The sequence below is a fragment of the Cetorhinus maximus genome, chromosome 11 (genome assembly GCF_964194155.1).
Source record: "Cetorhinus maximus chromosome 11, sCetMax3.hap1.1, whole genome shotgun sequence".
Taxonomy (NCBI): domain Eukaryota; kingdom Metazoa; phylum Chordata; class Chondrichthyes; order Lamniformes; family Cetorhinidae; genus Cetorhinus; species Cetorhinus maximus.
The window spans coordinates 9,226,683-9,246,078 of record NC_135889.1 but is presented as its reverse complement, the minus strand read 5'-3'; the positions used below and the strand labels follow the sequence as shown (position 1 = coordinate 9,246,078).

The window sequence follows — 19,396 nt, the reverse complement described above, 5'->3', positions numbered from 1 at the left end:
AAAGCCGGAGGGTTCTTCGGTCCTACAAACCAGCGTTGGTTCCCATTTCAAACCAGCCACGTCTGGCCCACAGCAGACGCGTCAGCCTGTCTTCTGTTGCTTTAAACCCAGGGGCTGTCTTTTCTTCTTTCGAGATGTATTTGGCATCGTCGTCCAGAACAGGCCAGTTTCACCGGCGTGGGAGACCTGCTCTGTCTCTCTCCTCAATGTATTCCTGCAGCACCTCGGGAAACTCTCCTGCAGCTGCTCGGTCGAGCAGAAGCCCCCTCCCCCCACCAAGTTCACCTTGCGCAGCCCGAAGCGCTTTTTAAAGCAATCGAACCATCCTGTGCTGGCTGAGAACTCTTCGGAAATGGAAGGAGAGGCACCTTCTGCATCACCTTCAGCAGCAGCACTACCCTCTTTACTACTCCCTATGCCCTGGTACAAAGACCTTTGTTTCGAATGATTGGACTGTGAACTGGGGTCCCCCTTCGATGCTGGTGCTCCATCCACAAGCTGAGTGACTTCTCCGTTCCCTGTAAGCGTGGATCTCTCCTGCTCGCAGAAGTTATCTTGGGTGGTACGACTACCAGGGACACTAACCGCTGGCCCTTATTTTTCAGTTCAGACTGTCCGATGTGCCTGACTGTGGATTCATTCCCAGAGTATCCCCCGGTCGGCATTGCGCCGTTTCACAGTCGGTCCAGGGTTGTGACTTTTTGGTCAGATGTCATCGCCTCCGCTGGGATGTTTTGCACTTGGCGGTGACTTGCGCACTTTTAGTAAAGCGCTGCCCTGTCTTGTGACTGTACTGCAAAATGCTGCACTACTGTAGAACCCTGTAAATCCCAGCAAGGAGAGTGCACGTGGAGAGTGCACGTGCGTAGTGAAGGGGCTTTCGCATTGCCCGCTTTCTCTGAGACAAGAGGACAAACAGTTTTTCTTATGGTATCTGAAGAATTTTCTAAGGTACGTTATTTATTAACCTTTGTGTGTGTGTACGCGCTGTTTAAATCTCGCTGGTAGCTTGAGCCTCTCTGCTGGTCTGGCAGGGTTGCAGCGCAGGAGCAGCAAGTTTGTCAACAGCTCGAAGACCTGCAAAACCGGGCAAGTTTGTGCCTCTTGAGCGTCCTTTTGTTTGCTGGTTCGACTTTTAAAAATTGGTAGCATCCAGATCGTTACATTTTTTTAACCGTGGATGAGCGAAGTTTCGGGGGGTGGGGTGCAAGCAGATTCGCGCGGGCAAACGAAATCGCGATGGAGGAGGTGGGGGTGGGGGGGGGCGTGAACGATGGGGGGGTGGGGGGGTTTTACTGTCCTCTTTACTCACCACCAGCCCGCCCAGTATATTCTTGGTGCATCCAAAGTGGCAAAAAATGTGCTGGAAAATTGATACGCTGACTCCATCTAGTGGCCATGGTGTGGGGGTGTGGGGATGTGTTTAAGCACCAGTTTACCCCCTGCCAGGCTGTGAGGGCAGAGTTTTCGAAGGCCGGCTGGGGCCAGGTTCGGGTGGGCCCAGAATGATACCACGCCTCCCAGCTTTGAGGTCAACAACGTGCGCCCCACCCCGTGCCATTTTTGAGAAAGCTGTGTCGGGGGAGGTGGGAGGAGCAGCTACCTGCTCTTGTAGCCAACTGGGGAGATTAAGGGCCTATTAGGGCCCCTCTCCCACTCCGACTGCAGGTGGGCCCCAATGCTGTGGCCAAAACACGGCGAGGTGGCCTCCAGGCACGAGATGAGTTCGGTGGGGGCGGGGGGGCGGTGTGTGGTGTGGTTGGAGGGTTGGAGTCTGAGATACCCAGTCCCACTAGGCACTCCCCGTCACCACCCCGGCTCCCTCCACAGTCGCCGAGCCACGGATACCCTTCCACGGTCGCAACTTGCCCACTGTGGCCGTTTAAAATCAAATGTTTTCATCTTTGTTCTTGTGAAAAGGCCTCTTCCCACCTCCCCCACCTACCCCCATCTCTCTCTCTCTCTCTCTCTCTCTCTCACTCTCTGCAGGCATTGGCCGCTCCACAGCTTCGGACGTTGGGGTTGCCGATCAGCCTTTCCTTGGGAACCTCTCGTTGGTCCTCCAGCCTCGGGAGCACATTGGGCACCAGTCGGGCAGCAGGCACGCCCTCGGCCCAGAAGCCTGCCAACATTTGTGGCGGGTGACTATCCTGGACAGGGCTGGGCCCACATTTCATTCTGACGCCTGGGTACCCGACCCCCTCCCCCCCACCCCCCCAACAGAAAATCCCGCCCTGAGAGTCCCAATTGAAATAAATTTTTGGACGGTTTCCTTTGGTCTTAATCTCTGGGCTGAAAAGCTGAGCTGGCACACCAAGCCCTCGATTCCATTGCGAGAAGCCGTCAGGGTGCCAGAACTGGACTAGCTCAAGTTCTCAAACTGGGAATAAGGAATGTTGCTCCAGGAAGCTTTACCCTGAATTCGGTCTGGGCTTCTCGCTCTTAGAGGGGCGGGGACAATCGAGGGGGTAGTGGGGGGGTGGGGAAGAAAAATTTTGCATGCCCCCAGTGCCAATGACCCCGTCCTATACAAATACCACCTCCCTCACCCACACTGTACCGCTCGGACACGCAGGAGCGCAAAGTGAAACATAAGCTGTGGCCCTGCGTTTAAGAGTCATACAACAACAACCTGCATTCATAGAGCGTCCTTAATGGAGTAAAGCACCCCAAGATGCTTCACAGGAGCGATTCTCACACGTTATTTGATATTTAAGGAGGTATCAGAACAGGTGCCTAAAAACTTGTTGAAAGGGGCAATTTTTAAAGAAGCGTCCCCAAGGTGGAGAGAGAGCTGGAGAGGTTTCAGGAGGAAATTCCAGAGCTCCGGACCCAGCCAGCTGAAGGGTAATGGTTAGCGATGAAAATTACGTGTGCGCAAGTGGCCAGAATTGAAGGAGCACAGGGACTGAGACATCTGCTGGCCGCTGCCTCCCTTTGAAACCGTGTATTTCATCTGTTGCTACAGGTATTGGGGCGTCGAGAAACTGCTGTTCGATCATCTACTGCGGCTCAGCACCAGAGTCTGAACCAGAGACCATTGCCGTTGCTGGCTTTCTCCGCAAGCATCTGGGCGATGTTTTATGCTACCTGACCATTCACTCCTACGGTCAGCTGATTCTTATGCCTTACGGGTACACGAATACAACAGCCAGCAACCACGAGGAAATGGTGAGATGTCATCACACGCTGTCTGGAACTGAAAGCTAATAATAATCATTATTATAATGGCGACCGCGAAACTATCATCGATTGTCGTAAAAACCCATCTGGTTCACTCATGCCCTTTAGGGAAGGAAATCTGCCGTCCTTACTCCGTCTGACCTACACGTGACTCCAGACCCACAGCAATGTGTGGCTGAATCTTAACTGCCCTCTGAAATGGCTGAGCAAGCCACTCAGTTCAAGGGCAATTAGGGATGGGCAACAAATGCTGGCCTTGCCAGCGATACTCACGCCCATGACAAAATAAAGAAAAATAAAACAGCAGGGGATGGGGGATGTTGGGGGGAGGGGGTGGAATCTAAAAACCTTTTACACTGAATTCAGTAGCTCGGTAGATACGGCATAAGCATGACTGAGACTGAGGGTCCTTATTTACAGTAAGGATATTCCAGAAACTGTCAACCCTGGTAAAAATAAGCATTCCAATCTCGAACACAGGTTACAGATTGAGTGCTGATTTAATCACAAGGTGTAGATTGTGGGCTCCTCTATGTTGCATAATAAATGAGAACATTCATTAAAAAAGGACTCGCATATATATCGAATCCTCCCTGACCTCCAGACATCTCAGAGTGCTTTACAGGCAACTAAGCACTTTTGAAAATGTACTCACCGCCGCAGGGTACAAGACAGCCAATCGGCGCACAGTAAGATCCCACAAACAGCAAAAAACTAACAACCAGGTCATCAGTTTCAGTGATGTGGGTTGAGGGATGAGTGCTGGCCAGGGCTATTGGGAGGTCTGCCTTGCCCCTCTTCAGAGAGTGCTGTGCCCTGAGAGGGCAGGCGTTTAACATCTCATCTGAAAGGTGGCACCTCCAACAGTGCAGCAGTCCCACAGCACTGCACTGAGGTATCATCTTAGATTACATGCTCAAGTCTCTGGAATGGGATTTGAACCCTCACGTACCGGACCACACCTTGTGCTATTCAGTCTTGAGCTCTATTCAGACTTTGCGACTGACTGTGGGTTGTTTAAACACTCTGGTTCAGTTCACACTGGGGGTGGATTAAAGTTGCTGCTCTCACTCAGAACGCAGGCTCTAATCTTAATCCACATTGGATCCTTTACAGTAGATGGTTCCATGGTCACTTTGCCATGGACGTAAATCATTTTGAAACCTCTCCCATGGGTGCTGGGTCTCCGGGATGGGTGCCCCAAAAAGAGTTAGACCAGGACATCCTGAACTGTGGGTCACGACATCCAGTGGGGTCGCGAGATGGGATTTTGGGGCCGTGAACTCCAAATTAAATCCTTGTGTTTCTTTTTGTGGATGGGCGTGAATCCATAAACTGATCCCTGAGGCCGATTGTTGCTGTAGAAAAACGCCTGTCAATAGGGAGATGTTCTTTTATTGCAGAAAGACGGCCTTTTCATCAACTCCCCCCCCGCCCGCTCAACAACTGAACACCCCCACACCCACCCCCACTCAACAACTGAAACCCCCACACCCACCCCCACTCAACAACTGAACACCACACACCCACCCCCACTCAACACCTGAAACCCCCACACCCACCCCCACTCAACAACTCAACACCCCCACACCCACCCCCACTCAACAACTCAACACCCCCACACCCACCCCCACTCAACAACTGAAACCCCCACACCCACCCCCACTCAACAACTCAACACCCCCACACCCACCCCCACTCAACAACTCAACACCCCCACACCCACCCCCACTCAACAACTCAACACCCCCACACCCACCCCCACTCAACAACTCAACACCCCCACACCCACCCCCACTCAACAACTCAACACCCCCACACCCACCCCCACTCAACAACTGAAACCCCCACACCCAGCCCCACTCAACAACTGAAACCCCCACACCCACCCCCACTCAACAACTGAACACCCCACACCCACCCCCACTCAACAACTGAAACCCCCACACCCACCCCCACTCAACAACTGAAACCCCCACATCCACTCCCACTCAACAACTGAAACCCCCACACCCACCCCCACTCAACAACTGAAACCCCCACACCCACCCCCACTCAACAACTGAAACCCCCACACCCACCCCCACTAAACAACTGAACACCCCACACCCACCCCCACTCAACAACTGAAACACCCACACCCACCCCCACTCAACAACTGAAACCCCCACACCCACCCCCACTCAACAACTGAAACCCCCACCCCACCCCCACTCAACAACTGAAACCCCCACACCCACCCCCACTAAACAACTGAACACCCCACACCCACCCCGACTCAACAACTGAAACCCCCACACCCACTCAAAAACTGAACACTCCACCCCCACCCCCACTCAACAACTGAACACCCCCACACCCACCCCCACTCAACAACTGAACACCCCACACCCACCCCCACTCAACAACTGAACACCCCGCACCCACCCCAACTCAACAACTGAACACCCCACACCCACCCCCACTCAACAACTGAAACCCCCACACCCACCCCCACTCAACAACTGAAACCCCCACACCCACCCCCACTCAACAACTGAACACCCCACACCCACCCCCACTCAACTACTGAACACCCCACACCCACCCCCACTCAACAACTGAACAACCCCCACACCCACCCCCACTCAACAACTGAAACCCCCACACCCACCCCCACTCAACAACCGAACACCTCACACCCACCCCCACTCAACAACTGAACACCCCACCCCCACCCCCACTCAACAACTGAACACCCCACCCCCACCCCCACTCAACAACTGAAACCCCCACACCCACCCCCACTCAACAACTGAAACACCCACACCCCACCCACACTCAACAACTGAACACCCCACCCCCACCCCCACTCAACAACTGAAACCCCCACACCCACCCCCACTCAACAACTGAAACCCCCACACCCACCCCCACTCAACAACTGAACACCCCACACCCAACCCCACTCAACAACTTAACACCCCACACCCACCCCCACTCAACAACTGAAACCCCCACACCCACCCCCACTCAACAACTGAAACCCCCACACCCACCCACACTCAACAACTGAAACCCCCACACCCACCCCCACTCAACAACTGAAACCCCCACACCCACCCCCACTCAACAACTGGAACATCCACACCCACCCCCACTCAACAACTGAACACACCACACCCACCCCCACTCAACAACTGAACACCCCACACCCACCCCCACTCAACAACTGAACACCCCACACCCACCCCAACTCAACAACTGAACACCCCACACCCACCCCCACTCAACAACTGAAACACCCCCACACCCACCCCCACTCAACAACTGAAACCCCCACACCCACCCCCCACTCAACAACTGAACACCCCACACCCACCCCCACTAAACAACTGAAACCCCCACACCCACCCCCACTCAACAACTGAACACCCCACACCCACCCCCACTCAACAACTGAAACCCCCACACCCACCCCCACTCAACAACTGAAACCCCCACACCCACCCCCACTCAACAACTGAAACACCCCACACCCACCCCAACTCAACAACTGAACACCCCACACCCACCCCCACTCAACAACTGAACACCCCACACCCACCCCCACTCAACAACTGAACACCCCACACCCACCCCCACTCAACAACTGAACACCCCCCACACCCACCCCCACTCAACAACTGAAACCCCCACACCCACCCCCACTCAACAACTGAACACCTCACACCCACCCCCACTCAACAACTGAACACCCACCCCCACCCCCACTCAACAACTGAAACCCCCACACCCACCCCCACTCAACAACTGAAACCCCCACACCCACCCACACTCAACAACTGAACACCCCACCCCCACCACCACTCAACAACTGAACACCCCCACACCCACCCCCACTCAACAACTGAACATCCCACACCCACCACCACTCAACAACTGAACACCCCCACACCCACCCACACTCAACAACTGAAACCCCCACACCCACCCCAGCTCAACAACTGAACACCCCACACCCACCCCCACTCAACAACTGAAACCCCCCCACACCCACCCCAGCTCAACAACTGAACACCCCACACCCACCCCCACTCAACAACTGAAACCCCCACACCCACCCCCACTCAACAACTGAACACCTCACACCCACCCCCACTCAACAACTGAAACCCCCACACCCACCCCCACTCAACAACTGAAACCCCCACACCCACCCCCACTCAACAACTGAACACCCCACACCCACCCCCACTCAACAACTGAAACCCCCACACCCACCCCCACTCAACAACTGAAACCCCCCACACCCACCCCCACTCAACAACTGAACACCCCCCACACCCACCCCCACTCAACAACTGAAACCCCCCACACCCACCCCCACTCAACAACTGAACACCCCCCACACCCACCCCCACTCAACAACTGAACACCCCACACCCACCCCCACTCAACAACTGAACACCCCACACCCACCCCCACTCAACAACTGAACACCCCCACACCCACCCCCACTCAACAACTGAAACCCCCACACCCACCCCGACTCAACAACTGAAACACCCACACTCACCCCCGCTCAACAACTGAACACCCCCACACCCACCCCCACTCAACAACTTAACACCCCCATACACACCCCCACTCAACAACTGAACACCCCACACCCACCCCCACTCAACAACTGAACACCCCACACCCTCCCCCACTCAACAACTGAAAACCCCCACACCCACCCCCACTCAACAATTGAACACCCCACACCCACCCCCACTCAACAACTGAAACCCCCACACCCACCCCCACTCAACAACTGAAACCCCCACACCCACCCCGATTCAACAACTGAAACACCCACACTCACCCCCACTCAACAACTGAACACCCCCACACCCACCCCCACTCAACAACTTAACACCCCCACACACACCCCCACTCAACAACTGAACACCCCACACCCACCCCCACTCAACAACTGAAACCCCCACACCCACCCCCACTCAACAACTCAACACCCCCACACCCACCCCCACTCAACAACTGAAGACCCCACACCCACCCCCACTCAACAACTGAAACCCCCACACCCACCCCCACTCAACAACTGAAACCCCCACACACACCCCCACTCAACAACTGAAACCCCCACACCCACCCCCACTCAACAACTGAACACCCCACACCCACCCCCACTCAACAACTGAACACCCCACACCCACCCCGACTCAACAACTGATCACACCACACCCACCCCCACTCAACAACTGAAACCCCCACACACCCACCCCCACTCAACAACTGAACACCCCCACACCCACCCCCACTCAACAACTGAACAGCCCCACACCCACCCCCACTCAACAACTGAAACCCCCACACCCACCCCCACTCAACAACTGAAAACCTCACACCCACCCCCACTCGACAACACTCAACAATTGAGCACCCCCAGGTTAAGTTTTTGTGGGGCCGTTCAGTTCAAGGGCAATTAAGGATGGGCAACAAATGCTGCCCTTGCCAGTGACACCCCACTTCCCAGGAAGAAAGGAAATCTTGGACTTTCCCAAACCCCAGGCTCTTCCAAATATGACCACTTTCGAAATCCACCCCCTCAGCTCCAGCCTGACTGGCAGAGACCATTCCCGATTCCTGTCTGAATTTTTGCTGCCGTGCTCAGAACCTGCAAGTCTCTGCCTTTAGATCCCACTCACAAAGTCGTGTTGTAGTGGTCATGTCATTGGACTAATAGTCCAGAGGCCTAAGACTAATACTCTGGGGATGTGGGTTGAAATCCCACCATTAATTTCACTGCAACTCCAAAAAAAAATCTGGAATTGAAAGTTAACCTTAGTAATGGTGACAATGAAACCATCATTGATTGTCATAAATAGCCCATCTGCTTCACTACTGTCCTTGAAGGAAGCCTGCTGTCCTTACCCAGTCTGATGTTGGTGAGACCACACCCAACATACTGTGTGCAGTTTTGATCTCCTTATTTAAGGAAGGATGTAACTGCATTGGAGGTGGTCCAGAGGAGGTTTACTAGATTTATACCTGGAATGATTGGGTTGGCTTATGAGGAAAGATTGGACAGGCTAGGCTTGTTACCACTGGAGTTTAGGCAAGTGAGGTTGACTTGATTGAAGTACCTCAGATCCTGAATGGTCTTGACAAGATGGACATGGAAAGGGTGTTTCCTTTTGTGGGTGAGTCCAGAACTATGGGGCACTGTTTTAAAATTAGGGGTCACCCATATAGGACAGGGATGAGGAGAAATTTTTTTTCTTTCAGAGGGTTGGAGAGACTTTGGAACTCTCTGCTTCAGAAGGCAATGGAAGCGGGGTCATTGAATATTTTTAAGGCAAAGGTAGATAGATTCTTGTTAGGCAAAGGAATCAAAGGTTATTAGATCAGCTATGATCTTATTGAATGGCAGAGCAGGCTCATGGGGCCGAGTGGTCTGCTTCTGCTCCTAATTCATATGTTTGTATATTATCAGGGATAGATAGGAATGTGGAACTCGAAACACAAACAGATCAGCCAGGATCTTATTGGATGGCGGAACAGGCTCGAGGGGCCGAGTGGCCTACTCCTCTTATTTTGCATGTTCGCATGTACACGTGACTCCAGACCCACAGCAATGTGGTTGACTCTTAACTGCCCTCTGAAATGGCGCCAGCAAGCCGTTCAGTTCAAGGGCAATTAGGGATGGGCAACATAATGCTGGCCTTGCCGGTGACACCCCACATCCCAGGAAGAATAAATAAAAATATGCTCAGCCAGTTCATCGTAGAACTGAGTTGCCTTGATATTGACAAGCGCTGCACCTCGCTCATTCTGAGTTTTAGAATTCTTTCCTGTCAGGGCCTCCTGTTTGAGTAATGCTGCTCTGTTATTTTGCAGATGAGAGTCGGAGAGAAAGCAGCCAACGTTTTGCAGCAGAAGCATGGGACCAAGTTCAAAGTCGGGCCTTCTTCATGGGTCCTCTGTAGGTTTCACCATTGATGCTATTGACCTGTCTCTTCACTCCCTGTGCAATCTCACTTTGATCAGCTCAGACCTAGAGACATTCCCAAGGTCGGCTTCTCTCAAGCCTGACTACAAAGCCCTGCTTTTTTTAAATATTTTACAAAGGAGGGAGCTGTTTTGCATTACAATGGTCAATACCATTTAGAAGACTGATGTCCTCTTGAAGGAAAGCCACAGGTTGGAATGATTACTCAAAATCAAATTCCACAATGAGGAAATTGAATACTCCAGCACAGATTAAAAGAGTGCCAACACAGTACAAACATTATATTGTGGGTTGCAAAACGTTAGCAATGTTACAAGCCGCAGTGTGGAGCATTGAGGTATCATTTAAACTGTAGCACAGGGTGATAGTCACCAGCGATAGTCACCTAATCTTGGTCAGATGGTCAGGCAAAGTTCACTGTCTAGGTTTGATAGGAAAGAATATTTTTTAAAACTTGACCAAAAGTGAAACATTCCTCCTGAAAGGTGGTTATGGATCATGGCCTTGAATTGCCTGATAACCTCTTGTTTAGAAAAATAAATATCACCGTGGTCAAAGTGAAGATTGAAAAGAACTAAAGCACCGATGGAGACATGATGTGCTAGAATTGCAGAGCGGGCAAGGATATACACTCGGAAAAGAGAAACAAAATGGAGGGCTATGAGGGAAAGAGGTGAATAAGACTAATGGGATAAAAGCAAAAAACTGCGGATGCTGGAAATCCAAAACAAAAACAAAAATACCTGGAAAAACTCAGCAGGTCTGGCAGTATCTGCGGAGAGGAACACAGTTAACGTTTCGAGTCCGTATGACTCTTCAACAGAACTAAGTAAAAATAGAAGAGAGGTGACATATAAGCTGGTTTAAGACTAATGGGATTAGAGTTGGCATAGCCACAATGAGCCTCCTTCTGCGCTATTTAATTCAGGCCAAATGGCATCTAAAAAATAGAGATAGGTAAACACTCTGGGCATAACCTTCGGTTCGACCAGGAGCAGAGAAGACAAATGACTGGGTTAGATCAAGAGTTAGATCAGGAATCAAAATTTAGGGGGGTATTGTGGTGGTGTGGTGTCAACGTCACTGGGCTAGTAAACTAGAGTCCCCAGGATGAACACCCTGCGGACATGGGTTCAAATCCCACCATGGCAGTTGGCGGAATTTAAATCCAAGCAATAAATCTGGAATTGAAAGCTAGTGACAGTGACCATGAAACCATCATAGTTTGTCATAAAAACCCATCTGGTTCACTGATGTCCTTTAGGGATGGATGGAAATGTGCCATCTGACCTACATGTGACTCCAGACACTCCAAACCCACAGCAATGTGGTTGTCCCTGGATTTGTTAGATTTAAAATGCCAGGAAGCATGAACACTGCATTAACTTCATCTCTGACAATGGTTAGATATGCAGACATTCAAAGGACAAAAAATATTGGAAAAGTGCATGGCCCCGAAATGATGGGCAAATAATCATAAGTGAATGACATTTAAAATAATCAAGCAGGAACATAGGAGAGACAGCTAATGTCTAAATTTGCATGAACGGGGGTGTCAGTAAGGACCCAGAGATTAGTGGAGGTTGGGTCATTGAATTTATCCAAGGCCCATTTTGACAGATTTTTGATAGACAAGGGTTATGGGCGGGGGCGACAGCAAAGTGGAGTTGAGACCACTACCATGATGTATTGAACGGCAGAGCAGACTCGAAGGGCTGAATGGCCTACTCCTGCTCCTATGTCCCGGTTTCTTCTTGTTTCATCTTTTTACCTCTCTGATCTATCCCTTCTGCTTTAAGACCCTCCATAAAACCCATCCTTCTTCCTTTGCTTCTCTTCTTAAACCTCTGAGCAACAACCCGCGGTCATCCTGTTCCTTTAACATAGTAAAAACGTTCCAAAGAACTTCCCAGGAGCCCTATCCTTTGACACCAAGCCACATAAGGACATATCAGGACAGGTGACGAAATGCTTGGTCAAAGAGTTAGGTTTTAATCAGCATCTCAAAGGAGGAAAGAGAGATATAGAGGGGTGGAGAGTATTGGAGGGAGTTCCAGAACTTGGGGCCTAGGCAGCTGAAGGCACGGTGAGAAGGAAGGGGTTGCACAAAAGGAGGATGTACCTTTGTAATAAAAGCAAAATACCACAGATGCTGGAAATCTGAAACAAAAACAGAAAATGCTGGAAAAACTCAGCAGGTGCAACAGCATCTGTGGAGAGAGAAACAGAGTGAACGTTTCTTCAGAGCTGTGAAGAAGGGTCATATGGACTCAAAACTCTCTCTCTCTCTCCACAGATGCTGCCAGACCTGCTGAGTTTTTCCAACATTTTCTGTTTTTGTACCTTTGTAATGTTGTTTTACGTTAAAGGAGCTTTATAAATGCAAGCTGGTGTTCAACAGTAAGAGAATGGTGCATCCAGTCATCGTATGTATTGAAGTGTTCCCTCTTTCAGATTATTCATCAGGCTCCTCGCGGGACTGGGCGGGTGACCTTGGAATCGACTTTTCCTACACGTTCGAGCTCCGAGACAATGGGACCTATCAGTTCCTCCTCCCGGAAGATCAGATCCAGCCAACCTGTGAGGAAACCATGGATGCTGTGACCACCATTATTCAACACGTATACGACAAACATTTCCCGAACTCCACTCCGACTGTTGCGGCCCTGTGGTCGGCTGTGCTGATGTCCTGCTTATTAAGCGTGCACTTTGCGAATTTACTTTAGGAAAGAGAAGGCAGATACATAACCCGATAGAGGTCTTTAAATTGTGAAGGGGTCCAGTAGGATAAACACACAACCGATGTTCCCACTGCTTGGGGGCGTCCAAAATTAATGGCCATATAAATATAAGATAGTCACTAATAAATCCAATGAGGCATTCAGGAGAAACATTTTAACACAGAGGGTGACAAGGGTGTGCAGCATGGAATGGTTGAGGTGAATAAGCATGGATGCATTTAAGGGAAAGCTAGGTAAGTGCGTGAGGGAGAAAGGAATAGAAGGATATGGTGATAGGATTTGATGAAATAGGGTGGGGGAAGGTTTCTACGGAGCATAAACCCCAGCATCGACCAGTTGGACAAAAATGGCCTGTTTCTGTCCTGTAAAATTCCACGATCACTAGATTTGCTTGCACAGGTCGAGTATCCTTTATCTGTGTCTCTGAAAACTGAACACGTCCAAAAACTGAACGCGTTTTTTTGCACGGGAAGTCAGTGACCCGAGCCAAAGTGAACCTTGCTGACCGGACCCAAGCTGCAGCGCGGAAGGTTAGTGCGGTAGGCATTTAAAAACCGAAAATACCAGGATACCAAAACGCAATCGGCCCCGAGGGTTTCAGATAAAGGATGCTCGACCTGGTATTCCTACTAAATGGTCGGGGAATTCTAGGGGATGAGGGTGGAAGTGGGTCACTGTCATGAAGGACAGAATATCACAGGCAAAATCTATCAGCAGATATCTTGTGGTAGTACTAAAAGCAAAATCCTGCAGATGCTGGAGAGCTGAAATAAAAACAGCAAGTGCTGGAACGGCTCAGCAGGTCTGGCAGCATCTGCGGAGAGAGAAACAGAGTTAACATTTCCAGTCCAATATGACCACATGGTCCCAATGCTTCATCTTCTTCTGTTCCAAGTCATTTTGGACTCAAAGCATTAACTCCACTTCTCTCTCCACAGATGCTGCCAGGATCTGCTGAGATTTTTCCGGCATTTTCAGTTTTTATTATTTTGGGGTGGGTGGGGGTTGGGGAAGCAGGGGGATGAGGGCATGTAGCTCAGGTGCTGAAAACTGACCCCAAAACATGGACCATAGGAGGAAATGGGAAAGCTCCCAAATTCTAATCCAAATGTCGCCATTTTCCCAATCGTTATTCCACCAATGAAATGGAGGGACGGTGGCTTTTTAAGATCAAAATAATGGATGTCATTTAATTACTAGTGAGGTGGTCGTTTGGTAGTACAGAACTCTAGTATTGCTGAAGAAAGAGACATGGTGCCGAAGCTTTTCATCTTGTACTCATCAGGACAGATTCGCAATAATACCAATTGTAAAGGGAACAACAATTTATACTGCATGAGAAGAGAGTGCTGATTGGTTGGCAAGTGGACTCTGGTTGGTAGAGACGTTGCCATGGAAAATGCACCAGGGAACAGTTAACTGCCAAGCTTTTGTTTAAATTCAAACCAACTACATACATTCACACACATATATCCCGTCCTTTGCAAACAGAAACATCTCCATTATTGCCTTTTTCAACAAAACAAAAGCTTGGGGGAACAGCCATTCTCTGATTCATTCCCCATAGCAATCAGAGTAGACCTGCCTGGTTTGAATTTAAACAAAAGCTTGGCAGTCAATGGTCCCCTAGTGCATTCTCCATGGCAATACCTCTACCAACCAATCAGCACTCTTTTCTCAAGCAGTATCAATTGCTGTTCCCTTTAGCATAGCTGTTCTTGTGAATCTGTCCTGGTGAGTGTGAGGCGAACAGCTTCAATAGCTTGAATCTTTTTTCAGCAATACTAGTGAGATATATTGAGATAAGTGCCCACCACTCATAATTCCCATTATGACAGCTGCATTCTCCGTTGCATTTTACAAATGTAGAATTTTTCTCAGTCTCAGTTCTGATTCGCTCAATGTTCTGCGAGCATAATAAAATTATTTCTTTCACCACTCCAATTGAATCTCTGAATGAAAGTCTCAGTAAAACTTGCAGTAAGCGGATTTCACACCTCTCCTGCTTTCCTCAATGTTCCATGCTCTCTGGGTCGGGGAAGGAAGTCTGGCATTGCGCCCAGGACATTTCAACCTGTGACCACAGCATTGTATCCACTCAGTCAACTATAATGGCTGGATGCAGAACTAAGCACTGCACCAATATTACAATCAACACTGTCAGCTCCTAGTGCCTCAGTAGAACTTTCACCTGAGTTAGAAGGTTCAAGTCCCACCTCACTGGCCTGAGCACAAAACCTGGGCTAACACTCCCAGGACTGAGGAACTGTGACACTGTCGGAGGTGGCCTCTTTCAGATGAGGGATTAAATTGTGACCCCCTCTGCCCTCTCCAGTGGACATTAAAAATCTTCACTTTTCGAAGATGAGCAGTGGAGTCCTTCCTTGTGCCCTTCACAACATTTATCCCTCAACCAACCTTTAAAAATGACGATCTGATCATTAATTTGTCTCATTACTGTTTCTGGGGACTTGCAGCATGTAATTTGGCTGTCCATTTCCTACTTTACAGCACTGACTGTACTTTAGAAGTGCTTCCTTTGGCTGTTCAATCCCACGGGATGTCCTTTGTTCGTGAAAGGTGCTACAGAAATGCAACTCCTGTTTTTCTTAACAGTGCAGTACCTCACAATAGTTACAGGATTGAACAGACTCACTGTGCCTGACTAACTGCCCACAACCCGTGACAGGTGGGAACAGTGTTGTTGCAGTGTCTATTAATACATTTCTTAAACACTGCACTCAGTGCAGGTCATAGCAATCCCCGTCGACTGTCCCAGTCCCTTATCATTCTGCACACAGGTCCAGAGCCAGGTCAGTGGTAACTGATTTCTGACTTGTAGAGGTGATTGAATGGAAACTTCTGGGTCTTGCTCCAATAATATTGGCATTATTCAACACTAAAAAGTCAGATCCCAAAGATAATACCAATTAACAGTACCAATCAAATGGAAGCAATTTACATGCTTCACATATTCTTGCCATATTCCTATATTACAGGAATGAGGATCATCTACTCCAGATAATTTTTGAATTTGTGTTTATTTATTTTTTCATGGGATGTGGGCATTTGTTGCCCATCCCTAATTGCCCTCAAATTGAGTGGCTTGCTAGGCTATTGCAGAAGGCAGTGAAGAGTCAACCACATTGCTGTAGTCACATGTAGGCCAGACCAGCAGATTTCCTTCCCTAAAGTGAACCAGATGGGTTTTCACAACAATCAATGATAGTTTCATGGTTGCTATTACTGAGATTAGCTTTCAATTCCAGATTTATTAACTGAATTGAAATTTGCTATGGTGGGATTTGAACCCATCTCCCCAGAGAATTTAGCTTACTAGTCCAGTGACATTACCACTATGCCACCATCTCCATTACCCCTACAATAACAAAAAGACTAGAGCAGTCAATCATCTGCGTACTCTGATATTCAATGGCTTAAATCCTTTAAACTGGCTCCCACGGAAAAGGACAATAGTTCCTTCTAATACTAGTATTGAACTAAATCACATCTATGTTCCCCTCCTGGAAGAGGGACATTGCTATGTCCAAGTTGCTGAAGGCCATGTTTCAATAGCACAGCTGAGACGCAGGTTTAGCTTGCTGCAAGGAGTAAGAGCAATTCTTGTTAACATAGGCTGCAGTCCATTAAGGAAATGCTGAAGATTCCTGATACAAGGGAGTATTAGCTGGACAAAGCACAGAGTCCAGGTCTCTCAAACTCAGCTTTGAAATCAGTGTTTTCCTCGCCCCAGTGGAGGCTGCATATGTTCATAAATTGGCAGGACAACACCAGATGTGAATGAATTATACATTACTCAGCACACTATTAATTACAGAAATATTGAAAAAATGTGTTCACCTCTTTCATGCACTGAATGTTTGCCAGTGCATCATTTATTCAAGGATACCATGTTTCCACAATCTACAATGTCAGCTGCGTAGGCTGGGTGCAATAATGAGGGGTTTATTTTAAGACAGGCCGCCTTGACAAATCTTCCTCTGTTTGGCAACAAATATCGAATCGTTTGAGAGTCGCAGGCCTTTTGAAAGTTAGATTTTATCGTAGGCCCTTAGAATCAGGTCTTGCCTGAACAAGCATTTAGCTAGCAGCTGCACGAAGCTGTGAAACATGACTATTCCGCTCATTAAAACTATGCAAACAAACTTCGGTTTCAACAGCATAATCTGAAAAAAGGCAGGCTGTCATTTATATTCCGCTGCTGAACGTTAGCGTGGTATTGGAAACGCACGGTGGGTGGATGGCAGCTGTGCTTCAGTTGGCAGCGCCCGCGTCTCTGAGTCAGAAGGGCACAGGTTCAAGTACCACTCCAGAGATTTGAGCACATAATCCAGGCTAACACTCCAGTGCAATACTGTGGGAATGTTGCACCGTCAACAGTTTTTTATCTTTGAACTTGGGAAGTTTAAACTGCAGCCCAGTCTGTCCTCTCCAGTTGGAGGTAAAAGATTCGAATATTTCGAAGAAGCCAATGTTTAATCGTCAACCTGCACCACTAGAGTGGGTTAGTTGGTCACCGTCACAGTGCCGATTGTTGGAGCCGTGCTGCGCGCCTTTTCTACATCGTTTGGCTGTTTTCTACATTACAACAGTGACTGCGTTCAAAAACAGGGCGTAAAACACTTTGCCGCATCCTGACACTGTTAAAAGTGTTTTGGAAATGCAAGAATTCCTTTCTCTTAATTGTGTTTTCACTCAGTTGTACTAAACTATCAAAGCAGTTGTTCCACGCCCTGGGATTGTCACAAAAAATTGAGACCATCCTTTCATCTGTTTCCGCCACTTTCCGCCCTTCCCCTAGTCCACTGGGGCAAATTTCCCCTCAGGGTCCCCCTTGCCCTAGCCCTGGACTTGCATTTTACTGTATTTTCCTTCCTATCTCCACCTCATATCTTCTATGAGCTCGCCTTGTTCACGAGGCCCACCTTCCGCTCCCTCAACCCTACTCCCACCAAACAGCTGACCACCTAACTTCCCTTTCTGACCCCCCCCTTGTTAACTGATATTGTTAATGGCTCCCTCTCCTTTCAAATCTGCCACCACCATAATCTCTCAAAAAACTTACCCTGACCACATCACCACCCCCCCGTCTTGTCAACCCTCTCTGCAGCTTCCCTTTCCTCTCCAAAGTCCTTGAATGCGTTAGCGCCCGCCCCCCCCCCACCAAATCTGTGCCCACATTATACTCCACCCGCCACTCACTTGTCCGCTCGCTTAACCCACCTATGTCCCTTTTCAGGCTCTTTCGGCGGAATTTTTGGGCTTTGCCGAGGTGGGGAATGGGAGTGGATGGGCCCGGAACATCCCCCCGCCGGACGGCGTGCTGGTTTCCCGACCCCGCTCTGGTGTCGGCCATTTTTTTGTGGAGTAGGCCCTCCGCCACGAGGTGAGCAGCCAATGAGGCTAAAATAGTGGCAAAACGCTGCGGATACCGGAGATCTGAAATAAAAACAGAAAGCGCCGGAAACACTCAGCAAGTCTGGCAGCATCTGGCCCATCCCTACTTCCCTTTAGCTCTGAAGAAGTCATATTGAACTTGAAATGTTGTCTCTGTTCCCCTCTCCACAGATACTGCCAGACCTGCTGAGATTTTTCCAGCACTTTCCATTTGTTTAATTTTAAGCTCAATAAAAGTCTTTCTTAGTGATAGTTGAAGGAGGCTGGCAGGGATTTTTTCAGTCGGCCTCTGTTTTCCAATGCAATGGGGGCCAGTTTAACTCCCTGGAGATGGGCACCCAGCAGCTGGTAGGGTCGGAGGGCAATGCTCCAAGCAGGCCCACGGGCCCTCCCTGAGCGCCTGGGTGTGGGTGAATCTAAAGCCACTCCTCGGAGGGATATCCCTCCCCACAATGGTGGCCAGGCTGCTTTCCCTATTTCTTATTTGAAGTTTTAAAAAGGCAGGTGAGAAGGCATCGTGTCGAAGCATCCTCTCAGTTACTTACCCTTTACTGTAGCCAGGCCCTCCTCTGAAGGCGCAAAGCCCCTGATTGTCCCCTTAGTTTTGAGAGCCTGCCTGCTGTGCTTAATTAGGCAGGGAAACTGTCGCCAGTTAAGGGGTAGGCCTGGTCACTGTCCCAGGCCAGCGACTGTCCCCCTCAAAGGGGCAGGTTTGGAACACGGAAACAGTCCCAACACCTGAAGCGTAAATTCAGCCCTTTGTGTCCCCTTCACAGCTTATATTCCCACCTAACTTTGTATTGTCAGCAGACGTAGATACATTACACTCAATCTCGGTAGCTTGGTTAAAGTTTTCAGACCCTGTGCTGGTGACCCAGTGCCTGTGCATGCCGGCGCTGGTGGGAACAAGTAGGACAGGTGGGATCTTCTCAATGGTCGGCAGTTCCTGAAGTATAGATATGAAGGTCAGAGAAAAGGCCAACTGCTCAACAACCTGACATGGGGTAGGCTGCACACCATCAACTCCCTCCTTGCCTCCTGACAAAATCTCAGA

At 49.6% G+C, this 19,396-nt stretch overlaps 1 protein-coding gene across 1 annotated transcript in view; it reads left to right on the top strand.

The window, feature by feature from the left end:
- cpo (carboxypeptidase O) overlaps positions 1–14,860 on the top strand; it is a 36,465-nt gene extending 21,605 nt beyond the window's left edge. Inside the window, exons 9-11 of the mRNA XM_078551511.1 lie at positions 2,969–3,171; positions 10,072–10,156; positions 12,638–14,860. Coding sequence (XP_078407637.1) covers positions 2,969–3,171; positions 10,072–10,156; positions 12,638–12,909 — 560 coding nt within the window. The 3' untranslated portion in view covers positions 12,910–14,860. The remainder of the gene's footprint in view (positions 1–2,968; positions 3,172–10,071; positions 10,157–12,637) is intronic.
- The last annotated feature ends 4,536 nt before the right edge of the window (positions 14,861–19,396 follow it).